The sequence below is a fragment of the Drosophila gunungcola genome, chromosome 3R (genome assembly GCF_025200985.1).
Source record: "Drosophila gunungcola strain Sukarami chromosome 3R, Dgunungcola_SK_2, whole genome shotgun sequence".
Lineage (NCBI taxonomy): Eukaryota > Metazoa > Arthropoda > Insecta > Diptera > Drosophilidae > Drosophila > Drosophila gunungcola.
The window spans coordinates 28233010-28248635 of NC_069139.1; the positions used below are offsets into that span (position 1 = coordinate 28233010).

The following is a 15626-nucleotide window of genomic DNA, read 5'->3' on the forward strand; positions in this document are numbered from 1 at the left end:
AGAGTATCCGAGTCTCAGCGATGTGGCAGCGCGCTTTTCACTTTTGTTTTTATATAGGAGTGCGATGGAGCGACGGAGCGCTCAGTCGGTTTTCGTTCGTTGCCGAGTTAAGTTCACCGCGATTCCACCTCTGATCTGTGGAGTGGACAACGGTTTGTGGCAGTTTGTTTCAAATCCGTGCTGCTGGAGCTGGTGCTGGAGCTGGAGCTGGAGCACTGTGTAAATTAATTGCTTGCTAAATAGTTGAACAATCCAAAGTCAATAAACAATGAAAAGGGGCATAGCTCTGTTATGACTGACGCTTGCTTGTAACCTCTTGACGAATGTTAAATTTGAGTTTTGGGTTTGAGCCGAGTGTTTACTAAACGCAATTAATTCTCTTTAACAGCTTAACAGCCTCTCGTTAACTAAACGCCACCGAAAATAGGCAAACTTGTCGCTCAGTAAAATATACATTGTAGGCAAACCACACAAATCGTAGCGAAGCGGCCAGCATGCAGACAGTCATTAAGTAAGTATGGCCACCTCCCCGAAATATTGAGATTCCTGCTTTTCCTGAACACCCAATCCCAGTTGGTTTCGCACAGACCGTTTCACTATCCTATCCACTCGACACTCAGCCACATATTTGTGGCAGTTATGTGTAAAAAGAAAGCTGCGCATGATTATTGAAAACACGTTTCGAGGGGCCTTCGGCTGGGACCCTGGCTTATCATTCGAGCTGGGCCCACACAGAAAGAAATTTAGCATATTATATTTGGAAAACAAAAGGGCACTCTCTGCTTCTGATTTAATTCAGTAGAATTTCTTTGCCCTAAGATTTAGTTTCTATGTTTGATAAAAATTGAAAATTGTTATGTAATCGAAACATATCACATTTTTTGCCCGTGGAGTGTCAATGACAAACATAAAACCAAAGTCAACTCCCGGCAAATCTTCGACTGGCCTTTGCTTGACATCTCTGGCTGCATCGATGGGTATTTGAAAACGAGTTTTCATCTGGACGGGGTTCACATTTGAGTGGGATCGGTGTTAGTCGAGTTCAGTCAACCAAGTCTTTGGGAAGCTTCACATACGAGCCTGGGAGATTAATTAGTGGCCAACGCGCTTTAATTAATGCTTTTCAAACTGAATGATTTTGGATTCATTGAGCTGCAAAGATACAGTTAAAATGATACAATTGAGTTGCAATCGCATGGTCCTTCAAGTTTTATGGGATGGGATTTAGAAACCCTTCAACGTGCTTCCTACTCTACAAAAGCTGTGGCATAGCCTGTCATTAGGTTTTTTGTGCAGGCATTTATTTGAGTACATGACTACTACCGGTTCCCACTGCCCACGACAGCTCATTGTTCTTCGGAGTAGGAAACTCTAGGCATATGACACAATCCCAACAGGCTAACTATTGTTGTGCTAATGGCACCGCGTTTGCTAAAGAGCTGTGTTTAGGGGGCAAACAAAAACATTTGCTAAAGATAAGAAAGTCCGAAGAATCTCGAGATTGACTCAACCCTGTGGGCATTGTTTACATTTAATTAAAACATTTGCTCTCGGCCAAGAACTTCGGGTAATCGAACCCCCCATAAACATACCGATTCAACGGATCAGCTGCAAACATCTTGGTCCGATCACGTTTTCCACTTAAATTTTAGGTGTAAACAAAATTGAATATTTTGCGCATCTTTCTCTTTTCTTATTTTTATTGGGTTAAGGTGTGCCGCCAAACACTCGAACATTTTGTTTATACGAATTTTTCTAGGTCAGCATTACGTAAACTATGTGGTTGCCCTTTCTTCGTGGCCTGACTAGTTGTATCTGAATATGAAGTCGATATAGGTGGTGTGTGGCTTCAAATTTGGACAAAACAACAAAAGACCGCCTTGTGGAGTTAGAAAAAAGGAGGAACACAAAACACAAAGTCGCACCTTTGATGGAACTGCTTCTGACTATCCGGTTTTACTATTTGACTAATACAGAATGTCTTTACTTTTTCAAAGTTATTTAAGGTTTTTGGGCCAGACAAAAAGAGTTGAGCCAAGGAAACAGCCGAGAACCAAGCGCTTTCGGAGTATGGGCATGGGCATGGGCATGGGCTTAACTTTTTATAGCTGGGCAGCTATTTGCTCAAATTGCATAATTAAATGCACGCAGACCTTAGTGCAACTCCAATTATGGTCAGCACAGTTTTCTTGGCCATGCGGTTGCGTTTTCTTGGCTTTTCGTTTTCTTTTTCCATGCACCGCTGAAGGTAACTTCTGCGGCTTGGGAGTACCAACTCTCGCCCCCCTCCGGCATTAACTGACCTTTCCCCTTTATAATGGCCAAGAAAATTCGTGGGTTACGCAAACAACAAAGCCCGCCAGCATATCGGCTGGCCATTGCATTGAAACAAGATCGTTTGGGCTTGAGCTTCGGACGCTTCGAGTGGGTTCTGGCCACAATTAATGGCCACTTTCTCTCTGGCTGGATTTTTGATCGCCGCCCATCGAAATGTGTTAGAGAAAGCGGAATCGATGTCTCAGGTTTATTCTAATTTTCGAGAGTTGAATTCTTGCGGGAGCAGCTTAATTTATAAACATTTCTTCAGCGATTAGCTTACTATGATATCAATTTTAAATATTAATTTTTAAATTAAAAATGCAAGCAGCTAATTTGAAATGTTGTTATAAATCTTTTAGTAACATAAGACATTGTTTCTAATTGATTATTTCTAGTGTGAAAGTGATCAAATCAATTTATTGGCATGAATCGTTCACTCTTTTTTTACCAAATCTCTTTGGGAAGACGATAAAAAATGCTCAAGTCGCTTCCTGATTTGTTTAATCTTTTTTATATAATATATCGAGCTGTGGCACGTTTTGCCAATCAACTTATCCTGATCCCTTCCGCATGCTCCATTCTTTGAGCCAAGACAGAGTCATAATACTTGACACTTATTCGTAGCGATTAAGACCTGTAATTTATGGCTCTGGTGGGAGGGGTTGGCATGGTACCTGGCCTGGCAATTCTTCCCGCTTGCTCATCCAGTGCACGTGAGTTGTTGAAAATCAGGCCAACGGCTGCCGTAATTCAGGCAAAAATTGTCTGTAATTCGGAAGATTTTGGAGCGTGTAGCTCACGTAATAGTCCGGCATTTATTCGGCTTTCTTACCCTCATCGTTCTCCTTTTCTTTGGCTTTGAGTGCTGTAAGCGGCTTATTACTCATTTGGCACATAATAAAATCAAAATAATTTGCGTACTTGTCAGACCGATGATTGATCGTCGCCACTTTGGGACTCAAAAGTACTCTGAGTTCTTAAGGAAATCGCGCGAATTCGCAATTGTTCGTTGGCTTTGGGGGGTTAACGAAACCTGGGAACGTGCCACAAGTCAACTCGGAGTGCTGCTCTTTATTTCGTTGGGTTATTAGTATTTGCATTAAAATGTATTTAATTTTGTTATTGATAATTCAAATTTTGAGGTCAGGTTGTGAGTTAAAATTTCGCCGACAGTCGTAACGCTTAATGCATATTAAACAAATGAACTTGGGCCCATTGTTATTTTTTCGATATCAGTTGCCAATACACTTTTGTTTTGTGTGTTTTGTGAACATTCCCATTTTGTTTGGCATGCAAGGCGCCGTTAGCAGTGGCAGTGTTGGCCAAACAGCCTTGCGACATCTGGCCACCGTTCGGCCTTGTCGGTGGACACCCGCTGCCACTGAATAACCCACTAGTAAGGCCCCATCCCGACCCACTCATCGGGCATGGCGCTCTGCGATTTGTTTGCATTGGCCACATCCTAGGCTTTCCCGCCTTCCACCAGCCGCTTTTCCTTCCGGCCCACAACCCCATCAAAGGTAGAAAACTAAGTGGCCTGGCACGGGGCAAATTGCATTGTCGCTGGCTGCGCTTTCCTGCTGCAAATTGCCCTCTTCCTGCTAATAAGTGGATTGCATTGGCAAAGGTTGCTCCGGGACATCGCCTTGGCCAAGATGCATCTCCGCGCCACCACAAATCCACTTAGGGCGCCAAGTTCAAGCCCACGAGATAATGCGATTATTGAAATTTACTGGCGCTTCCCTGTTGCACTGCAGCTAATTGGCAAACATGTCTTTAAGAAATAATCTGCTTTTCAAAACCCTTAATAATTTATTAAAATATTGATCTTAGAAACCAATCAGGTAATAGGTAGACAATGCTAGAAGCACCACACCCATCCAGTTTTGACAAAGGATGGTGATGATAGGGAAACGTTTTTGATGAAGAATTGTATAATTCTATCCATAATTTTTGACCATAACTTTAGTTTTACGCGAAGACAGATATTTTATGAGCATATCAAAATTATAATCAATAAGGTGTAAAACTAAATTATTTTCTCGTGACTTTAACTATTTCAATTTGATATCAAGGACATTAAGAAATATAACAGGTATTAAATTATATTTTAGTTGTTCCTTCCTATTTTTTAACTATTGGGAAACATTGATAGACTTTCAATTTATAAAAACTTGTGTCGATCAGTCCTAATTTTTTAAGTCTCTAGCATTAGCGGGTTGAGATTCACTTGCCAAATGTGAACAAGTTGCAGTCCGTGACCTCTTAATGAGTGCATACAGTGAAACGCGGGCGGACAGTGGGGCTCGGGTAAGAGAAACCGCATATGTGAGTGCTCGACATTTTCGTTGGGCAATTAAAAGCGCGCAGTAGCAATTCGGGCAAGTAAGTAACGCCTGAGTCTTGAATCTTAGTCGCCATCGTCGTCGCCATCGCCATCGCCATCGCCATCGCATCTCTCGCTCGGCGAAATTAAAATGTATTAGGTAATTGTGTCTGTGGCACAAATTAACACTTGAAAGGCAATTTGTCGTAGCACTTTGTTTGGGCATTACGAGAAGACTGGGAAAATGAGGCAACCAGTTGCACGTGTAGCCGCACCGAATCTATAAATTATTTGACCAAGTTTTGGGCAGCTTTAAACTTAAACTATGATGCATCCAAATGCAACTGCAAAAAAAAAAAGATTCCTAGTCACTCGCAGCAGGGTCTGTACTTATGTGCTCATTCGTTGTAGAACAGCAGTTTTCCGGAGTGATTAATTCCAAATTGGTTTACTGACATTGGCTAACTGTGTCACGCTTGACGAACCTCTGTTTAGTAATTTACTAAGAAAACTTTCAAAATACTATAAAAAGTAACGTTTACTATTAGAGCAACTCCAAAGAAACTCCAAGAGGCCATAAAATCGATTGTTCATTTATAAATGATAAACATATCCTTGCTAAAATGATTAGGTTCGGAAATGCTTGTAAGAAATGCTTGTAAGACTGTTTATACAATTCCTTTCACAAATGATTGTCTAACATTTTTTACCCCTCAATGTGTCTTATTTCCCATAATGCAAGTTTATGGTAAAAAGTAATTAATTGACTAAGACCAGCTTACACCAGGAAAATACACGAGCTATCATCAATTTCTAACTATGATTTAGACTTTACGAATGGGCCGAAGAAACAGCTACCAATTTATAGGCGATTGCCAAAGGGGATGCTACTTTAAAGGGGTGGGTGCCAATCAAGACATGGCATTTTAATAAAAACAACGGCAGCCGACACCCAAAACTATCAAACACATATTACAAGCTAAACAATAAACCCTCAAAAGTAAAAGTTGCCAAACGTCACTCACACAACACAGGTACTCAGCACACATGTGCGATTTCACGTGTGCATATTGCCAGTGCCAGTGCGAGTGCCAGTGCCAGTGTGTTTTGTTTAGTTTTTTACTTATTTTGTGTGTTTAGGGACGAGGTGACGTACAGGTTGCCACGTCAATGGCAGAGGCATGCCGCCTGCACTTGACACATTTATTGGGCAACGGCAACGTAGTCCGTAGACAAAAGCAGGGCTTCAAACTGCCCGCCCCTCATTGAGCCCCAGGTGGTGGCCCCAGATCCGCCCCCTTTGCCCCCTTTCGGCCCTTTTGCCCCTTTTGCCCACCCCGCCACTTACATAATGTGGGCAGCACTTGTGTATTCACAGCTGAAAGATACCCACCGGCGATGCGATACCCAGCGTAAGATGCCATCGGAGTCCCAGATAGGGTGCTCCTATGGGCCGGTGATGAAAGCATCTATTGAGCCGGGTTCTTGCCCGATCTCCGGGACTCGGTCGTGATCTCCGCCTTCGATAATACGGGCCAAGGAAAGGCACGACCTGTCTCCAGACGACTCAGTTAATTGGCCAGGCTGAGCGGTGATCAGTAGTCATATCTCATATTTGGCAGATCCGAGATTACGAGTGGGGCTTATACAACGGACTGGAAACGTACAAGCTTACTAATTAGTAAGCTGCATTCAATAAATTTTAGTTTGAGTTCGTGTCTACTCCCACGCCAAACAAATAACAGATAGAGCATCTAAGCTTCGACAACAAGTTATGGCTTCTTTGCTGTTTATTTTGGGCTCTTAAAAGTTTAACAAGTTCTCAGATAAATTAATCATACGTCGAAGTTAATGCCAATCATAATTTAAAAAATAAGATTTTAAGGAATCGCTTTTCAAGAACAGTTTTTATCTGTGCTGTGGGAATTTTCCACGATCTGTCTTGTTACACAACGCAACAGTATCAAACACGTATAAAATATAATATTTACTTATTTTCAGTGTTGGGTAAGGTACTAGTTTTTTGGATCTAGGGAAAAGGTACACAATTTGTCAAGTATCTAGATAAGATAAAAGGTACGAAAAATATATATATTTTTAATTTTGAGTATATGAACTATGAAATTGTGTATACGCTTTGGCGATCTGATATCTTACCTATCTTACAGTTGCAGTAAAATTATGCAATTTGTACGTACCTAGGTTAAAGTATCTAGGTACAACCCAACACTGCTTATGTTATATTTATTGGGAAATTTTTTTAAACAAAGTTTGTTTTAATGAAGTCAAAAAATAATATTTTAATTCTCCTTTAAGATATAGTCTATATAATATCCAAACGCGGGCTAACGCAGAATTGTTTTATCGATGAGTTATTTCAGAAGTACACAGTGTTGAGCAAAAGTTATGCGCCAGAAGGTATGATGTTAGATCCAAGATCTTTGGCTTATTTCTCAGCCCCGGGGTGCATTTTTTATTTGTTAATTTCCGTGCTAGGAAATCCAGAACACTGCACTCCGATTTGAGGCCGATCTGCAGTGTCGTTCAACTTTGTAAAGTCCGTGTCATTACGTGCAATTAATCGCTGGCCAAAAAATGGTTAAATCATTTACGAAACTGGTTTGCTGATTGACTTTGCTTTATCTTACGAAATGTCGAAATAATTGCGAGTTTTTGCCGGTATTGAATTCATTAAGCGGGCAGTACTCGATATCGCACTTGAGGTCCAAAATAAGAACTCTGAATAAATTAGAAGCACCATCGAGCTTTTTTAATAAATGCTCGCTGAAACGAAAAACATGCATAAGCAGGAAGATGGGTCATATCCGCCTTATATATGTATGTAGTACACAAAACCAAATGAGTTCGTTCAATAACTCCTAGAACAGAATTATTAATCATGGTATGTTTGTTTATTAACATTTTTTGTTGCTTGGGATTCTGTGTCATTAGCGTTGGGGAAAATGTTCAGCTACATTAAACCGAATAAGTGATTTAAAGCTGATGACTTGAATGGGTTTCTCGCATGTACATTCAACTATGACGGTTTATTGTGGGGTTAGGCCTGATCGGATTTGGAGCCCGAGGATTCTGCTTACCAATCCTGACCTTTGACCTCTATTGGCCGTAAAAGGTTGCATTCACGGCCGGTGACTTGATCGCCCATTAAATGCATCTTCGCCCAGGTTCGGCATATAAACTTTTGGCGTTATTATGTTACAACTTTTCACAGTAATTGAAGCGTGCAAAAATTCATCACTTTTATCTGTATCTATTTTCGAATGGCTACTGTGTGTGTGTTTGGCCGCGGAAATGGGTGGGCATTAAAAAAAAACATTCTGCCCGTGGCTTGCGTGTGTGCGAAACACCGTCGAACACAAATACTCGAATGTCGTAACGAGTTCGGCGGCCAAAATGACTTTTCAAACTTGTGTGTACAAAATTTAACCAGTTGAACAACGGAATAACAACAATAATTACGGCTATAAATTGGCAAATCAAGAGAGTTATGTTAAAGAGGGGAAATCGGAAGTTGGCCGACGATTACATACACCATGCAGCAGGTTTATAGTCTAACCAACCCATCGGAACAAGAAAAGTTTTTGGTAACTAAGTGTTCTCTTTCAGTTCACATTACGATTGCTACGTGGTCAACATTATTTAATAGTTAATAATCACTCAAATTGCTGTGGGTATTGTTTCATCAACAAAAAGTCGAATTCAACTTTTACTGTTTTTCCAAACGAAGATTTTACACTTTAATGATATTTATAAAAGGTTTTGGAAGTAAAAGCATTTCATGTGGAATGAAATTAAAAACTAAGTGTTTAATTGTTCTTAAATTAGGAAAATGCTTCCCTTGGCTTTATACTTTTATATTAGAATTTGAAGTCGTAATTCAAGATCATAAAAAATGTTTACAGTAAAAAAATTAATTAATAATAATGTTTCAATAAGTCGATTTCAACTTTTACTTAACTTAAATGATATTTTAGAAAAGGTTTCAAGTGGAATAAGAAAATGCTTCTTCCTGGCTTTATACTTGTTGTTTTAGAATTCGAAATCGTAATTCAAGATAATAAAAATGTTATTCAGTAGACATGTATGAGTGGTCACATTTTACCGTGCATGCTATATAGGGTTTTATCATTTCTGTGTGAATTGTAGCTGTGCAATGACACGGAAATCAGCAGAGGAACTAAAAAAATATAAGTTTTTTTACCTACACATGTTTTTGAGATGGGCCCTGACTAACCAGTATATATATTTGTGTCGTTTCGCAGGAACCCCAACTGGTGGCGTCGTCGCACCAAGTTGGAAAGAAGCCTGCTGGTCGTCAGCGGCATTCTGTTCGTGGCAGCCGCCGCCGGATTCGGATTGTGGCTGAACGACGCTCTGAAGGCTGCCGGTTCCCCGGAGAATCCGCAGGCCACGGCCCTGCACGGCGACAGCACCACCATCAACAAGGTGCCCATGGGCTCTGCCCCCAAGGGCAAGGCGGGCGAGGACTCCTCCAGCGACGTGTGCCTCTCCCAGGAGTGCATCCACACGGCGTCCACCGTTCTGCGCAAGATGCGGCCCGAGGTGGAGCCCTGTGACAACTTCTACGAGTTCGCCTGCGGCACCTACCTCGAGGAGGAGAACATCCCGGACGACAAGGTCTCGATCAGCACCTTCTCGGTGATCTCCGACAAGCTGCAGGAGCAGCTCAAGGACATCATCACCGCGGAGCGACCGGACTCCGAGCCCAAGCATTTCCGGTTGCCCAACCTCCTCTACAAGGCCTGCATGAACAAGAGTGAGTATTTAAAATGGATATGTTTGCCTTCTCCCAGGTTGTCTTATCTGCTCTTGGCTTACAAAATCAAATCCAAATGCAAAGATATAAAATTAGAGACTATCATTCAAACAATCATAGTGGTCCTCCTATGTTAGCTTTTGTTCTTTAAACTACACTATCTTTTATAACAAGTAAATAAAATAAATGAAGATTCAGCTGTTAAGTTTATTTTGTTGTTCACAAACTTGGCTTTAATTTGTGGTAATCATTTTCAGCTAGCGTCGTTTAGTTGATTGCAGTTGTAAATACATTAGGTTTTCATATGTGTGGTTTAATAATTGAAGTTAATGCCTCAGCCAAGTCACTTAATTGATGGTTTTTGTTCTCATGCAGCTCTTATCGAGTCCTTGGGCGCTGAGCCAATTACTCGCGTGGCTGAAAGGCTGGGCGGATGGCCACTGATCAAGGGAGAGACCTGGAATGCGGACGACAGCTGGACCTGGCAGGAGCAGGTCAAGAAGTTCCGCACCGCCGGATTCAGCATGGACTACATCATCGACTTCTCGATCGGAGTGGATCTGCAGAACAGCACTAAGCGTCTTATAGACGTGAGTATTCTCCGATTCTTCTAAAGATTTTTGTGTAAATGTTTGCTCGTCGGTCAAAAAGAGTAAAAGTACGTAACGGGTAGAATATATATTCTTAATCAGTATCAATGAGCAAGTTGATCTGAACGTCAGGAATTTGAATGATTCTGGTAGTACACAGTCAGAGCAAGTTTATTAGGACCACGCCCACTCTAAAACCCAAAAGTTCTCTGGAGAGGCAAGTAAATATTTACTTGATCAATATTTGGCGATCCGAACCATTTCCTAATCAAACAAATATTTAAAAAGCTGTTTAGACATCTATTCAAACATGGTCAATGATGTCAGCACTGGCAAGTAAATATACTTCACCGCCAGATGGCGCGGCCCCTTTGTTGTCGCTGCAATAGAGTTGTAAGTAACGCCATCTGTTAGGGGAACATTTATCGTCGTTTGATTGGCTAACAGGACAATGTGAACTGTTCCGACCTTGTTTTTCTAATATATCTATACTAAGTTACTCTAATTTCATTGGTTGGAATAATACTATTAGTAAGGAATAAAAAAAGCACATGTGGTGAAAGTCCAACAACGGGAAAATACCTTCTGTAATGCCCTTTTTCTATGCGATTACCAAATAATCGTTTGTTATTCTTGAATTTTAGCTGGACCAGTCGGCTCTGGCCCTGAGTCGCGAGTACTTGGTCAAGGGCTTCAACGAGACCCTGGTGACGGCCTACTACGAGTACATGGTGGACATCGCCGTGCTCTTTGGCGCCAATAAGGACCTGGCCAAGACGGAACTGCTGAGCTCGCTGGAGTTCGAGATTGCCCTGGCCAATGTAAGTAGAGGGCATAGATAGTCACCGACCCGAAGAGTATACCAAATCTTTTTGCCCAGATCTCCTGGCCCAACGAGAAGCGTCGCAACTCCTCGGAGCTGTACAACCTGAGGACTCCGGCCCAGCTGCAGGCTGCCTATCCCTACGTGCAGTGGGTGGACTACATGAATGCCCTGCTACCGGAGGGACTGAATGTGGCCGAGGACGAGATGATCAACCTGTCGGTGCCCAGTTTCTTCGAGGACCTCGGCAAGCTGCTGGCCAAGACGCCGAAGCGCGTCATCGCCAACTACATGTTCTGGCGCATCCATGGCTTCTCGGTGGGATTCCTGAACGAGGAGTTCCGCAAGCGACAGCTGCAGTACGCCACCGCCCTGTCTGGTCGCCAGGAGCAGGAGGCCCGCTGGAAGGAGTGCGTGGACATCGCCACTGGCAGGTTAGTGCATGCTTACCACCACCCCCTCCCAGGGGCAAGGTCATCGGGTGTTGGCTGTATCCGTATCTCGTATCTCTCGTATCTCTCGTATCTGCCCTGTTTCTGTATCTTCTTTTGGTTTCTTTGTGATTTGCAGCAGATTTCGATAGGTACTTATTAAGAGATTTGCATTAAACGTTTTCTTGACAAAGCCACAAATATAACAAACACAAGAAACACACACACCATGCACAGTCAAAGGACACACTAAACCGAGCACACGCATGCTTAAAACAAGTTTACCATATTATTTTAACATTCCAATGCGTCACTAAACAAATTGGTTAGGTATTTTTATTTCTTAATGTATTTTAGATTTTGTTATAATTTTTTTTGGCACTTTACTAGGTAAGCGTATTTATTTGCTTTGAACTTACTGTTAGATGTTATTAAGCACAGATTCACTGTAGATAAGGATTAACACTCATTAAAACCTTTTGTTTCGAGCTTTATATTGACGGGTCTTTATCCCATTTGTTTGGTGTAGGCTACATTTTATTTTGGAATCAACTCTCACGAGAATCTAACCAACTAGAACAAGATTGGTTTGTATTTCTGTCTGTCCGTGACCTAATGAAAATGTAATAGATTTTTTCTGGACCGTAATCATTATAATTTTTATAACAAAAGTAATTTGATTATGATTACATTTCATTTTTATTTTTATTTATCTTTATTTGTGAGTAATTTTATATAACTTGGCATAATTTTTATTTTTGAAATTCAAAAATAATGATTATGAAAGATATTTTTTTGTTATCAAAATAAAACTGAACTGTAAGCCCGGCATCTGAGTTAGATGTTTCGCCAAAATTGTTTCATATTCTTGTATACGGATCCCAGTGCTACCCTTAAGTACTTTTATATTTTTTCTACAGTGATTTCTGATTTTAATTTAATTTATTTTCATATACCTGAACACCGAAAATTGATATATTTTGTTACTCGGCTGCGACTAGCGAGCAGAAACACTACATATGACCACTCCAGTAAATTCATTTTTGTTTATGTTTTAATCTTGACCTTAAAGGATACCATTTGTTTGGTTCACGCTAGTTGGGTTCAGACGCACTCGAGGTCTCATAACTGAATATTTCGAATCGGTCAAATCAGTTCCCAGTCTTCGGTCCTAATATCCATGTTCATTTTGTGTTTCCCTTTTACGTCACAATTTCAATTACTGCACACCTCCAACCGACATCCCATTGCGCCATCTAATCGACCGGTTCTCGAATCGAATCGCAGCCTTGGCATATCCGTGGGATCACTCTACGTGCGCAAGCACTTCCACAAGGACTCGAAGGCCAACGCCCTGGAGATGGTCAACGACATCCGCAGCGTCTTCAACGACATCTTGGACGAGGTCAACTGGATGGACGCCAAGACCAAGAAGGAGGCCAAGCAGAAGCTGCACAGCATGGCCACCCACATCGGCTATCCCGATGAGATGCTCGACAACGAGAAGCTCGCCGCGTACTATGCCAAGCTGGACATCGATCCTGCCAAGTACTTCGAGTCCTTCCTGGGCATGAACATCTTCGGCACGGACTACTCCTTCAACAAACTGCGACTGCCGGTCAACAAGACGGACTGGGTTCGTCACGCTCGACCGGCGATCGTGAACGCCTTCTACTCCTCCCTGGAAAACAGTATTCGTAAGTCTCACTCACATCAAACAAAAATAGGGCTTTTCCAATCTCTGACCTGTGGCATTTTCCGCTTTTGGGAAAGCTGCACTGAATAATCAACGAATTTAAAAGATAAATTTGATCTAGTTTTTGATTTAACTTCTGCGTTTCAATCAATTTACGTATGGTTAGTTTCTATAATATTTTATTATAAAATAACCCATATTTTTAGAAAGTTTTGTAGTTTTCGTAAAATAAATACAAAGTTGTCTACCTATTTGATATTTAACATCCTAAAAGCCTTTGTTCTGTTAGTCTTCTCTTTTAAAATGCTTATGTTAATATAAGCAAGCCGTTTATTTAATTTTCATAAAGTACTTTATGGTAGGGAATTTTAAGAATTCAGTAAATATTTAACTGTTTAGTCGCTAACAATGTCATTAGTTAGGATCCTATATTTTTTTAAAGTTTCTGAAATTATTATATTTTGAACAGAATTCCCCGCCGGCATCCTGCAGGGACACTTCTTCAACGCCCAACGGCCCAAGTACATGAACTTTGGCGCTATTGGCTACGTAATTGGCCACGAGATTACCCACGGCTTTGACGACCAGGGTCGTCAGTTTGATGTGAAGGGCAACCTGCGGGACTGGTGGCAGCCGGACACCCAGAAGGCCTACCTGGCCAAGGCGAAATGCATCATCGAGCAGTATGGCAACTACACGGAGAGGGCGACGGGTCTGAACGTAAGCGATCCTCTCTGGAGGGTAGGCAAAATCTAAAGTATAGTTTTTCTCGACAGTTGAATGGAATCAACACTCAGGGCGAAAATATAGCCGATAACGGGGGAGTCAAGGAGTCGTACATCGCGTACCGAAGATGGGTGGAGAAGCACGGACCAGAGCCAAAGCTTCCCGGACTGGACTACACCCCCGAACAGATGTTTTGGGTGGCAGCCGGACAGACCTGGTGTGCCAAATATCGTAAAGGTGGGTTTAATATGTCAAGAAATATCGAGTATTAGTTCAGAAGCCTCAAAAGTATTTGTTTTATGTACTTGCCATCATCATTTAAAGCAATATCGATTTTATAAGTAGAAATTAAAATAAATGCCAACCAAAATCCATATTAAATTTTATCACCGTTGGATTGAACAGATTTGTTTGCTGGTAGAAACCATAAATATTTTAGATTGTTTTTTTAAAGATGACTAAAATTGGTTAACCAGAACTTTTGATAAAAATTAAGATAATAAAGTAAAGTAAGATAAAAATGGTAACAAAAAAGTTTTAAGAATAATTCCCTTAATAAAACTGCCTATGTACTGTCTATCTTTCAAGCGGATCATTGGCTGACTTAAGACAAGGAACTAACCATAGTCTATTAAGAGATGCACTATCAAATTTATACTACATTTTAATCGTGTCTGTTTAATCGTTGCAGAATCTCTCAAGATGCGTATTACCACAGGCGTGCATTCGCCATCCGAGTTCCGAGTCCTTGGATCGCTCAGCAATATGAAGGACTTCTCCAAGGACTTCCAGTGTCCGGAGGGCTCCCCCATGAACCCGATTCAGAAGTGCGAAGTGTGGTAGGACCTGTTTCGACATTGATTGCGAGTTGGCAAATTGTGACCGTCGTGGCGCGATAAGTAATAGAATGCATGGAATGCCAGCGATCAAGCCCGATTCTAGAAGGGCTAATCTCAAGTAGAAATACAAATACAATACCAAGCGTATTTATGATAAGTGTGCATTATGTAAAAATCGTATTTAATAAAAAATTTGTTTATATGTAATATATAAATTACTTTTCATAATTTTAATACATTTTTCGTTTTGTATAACTGGTGAGCTGATCTATCAATTAGCGGTATTTTATTAATTGTTTGATGTGAGTCATATTTTGGCATCCTAAAAAATACATAAGCATCGAAATGGGGTGAATGAGACTTAAAAACCAAAATAAATATTTTTCAAAAAAAAAACTGACCAACCTGTCACAGGAATTTACTAATTTTTGTCTCTTTAACAAAATTGTTTACCTTTACGATTTAATATTAATTACATTATCTTTAGATAAATAGATAATTAGTTTGTTCAATATTGTAAATTAATTACATTATCTTTAGATAAATAGATAATTTCAGTTCTTTATATTTTTTTTACAGGTATTATGTAAGGTGTAAAGGATCATAGTTTACAAAAATTTGTTTGGACAAACCAACTAGATGGAATCGGCTGTTAATGTTAATCAAAATAATACCCATATGCTTTTTAGAGACGTAAACCAAATCATCTTGCAGTTAATAAATTAATTTGGACGAAATTTAAAAACTCGAGCCTAGTCGATATACTAAATGCACTCGATTTAATGACTGCCGGCTATCGATACGGATTGTCCGATTGTCACGAAAAATATCGATGGAGAAACACCGAAAACATCGAAGTTTGAAATATAATTTTGTTTCTTGCCAAACTTTTGTTCTTATTTATTTATATGTTATTGCCTAAAATTAGGAGCTGGTCCACAACAACTCGCACGAAGATGCAGAGACTCAAATAAAGTTATATAAACCACTTGAGTTAAGTACGCAAGAACTGGAGTGAGAAGTTAACTGGCACGAAAATATCGTTAGTGACGGATAAACATCGATCATCTCTGCTAAA

At 40.6% G+C, this 15626-nt stretch overlaps 1 protein-coding gene across 2 annotated transcripts; it reads left to right on the top strand.

The window, feature by feature from the left end:
• The first annotated feature begins 62 nt into the window (after window positions 1-62).
• LOC128252600 (neprilysin-2) lies at window positions 63-14763 on the top strand. 2 transcript variants are annotated; one of them, XM_052980419.1, is made up of 10 exons: window positions 63-219; window positions 389-511; window positions 8929-9443; window positions 9819-10033; window positions 10678-10854; window positions 10914-11290; window positions 12575-12984; window positions 13453-13703; window positions 13760-13946; window positions 14401-14763. In XM_052980419.1, exons 2-10 carry the CDS (start codon window positions 495-497, stop codon window positions 14550-14552), a joined length of 2301 nt encoding a protein of 766 aa, XP_052836379.1. In that variant the 5' UTR covers window positions 63-219; window positions 389-494; the 3' UTR covers window positions 14553-14763. The 2 variants fall into 2 exon arrangements, with proteins under 2 accessions (XP_052836379.1, XP_052836380.1); XM_052980420.1 differs by having other exon boundaries at window positions 134-152.
• Window positions 14764-15626: the final 863 nt, after the last annotated feature.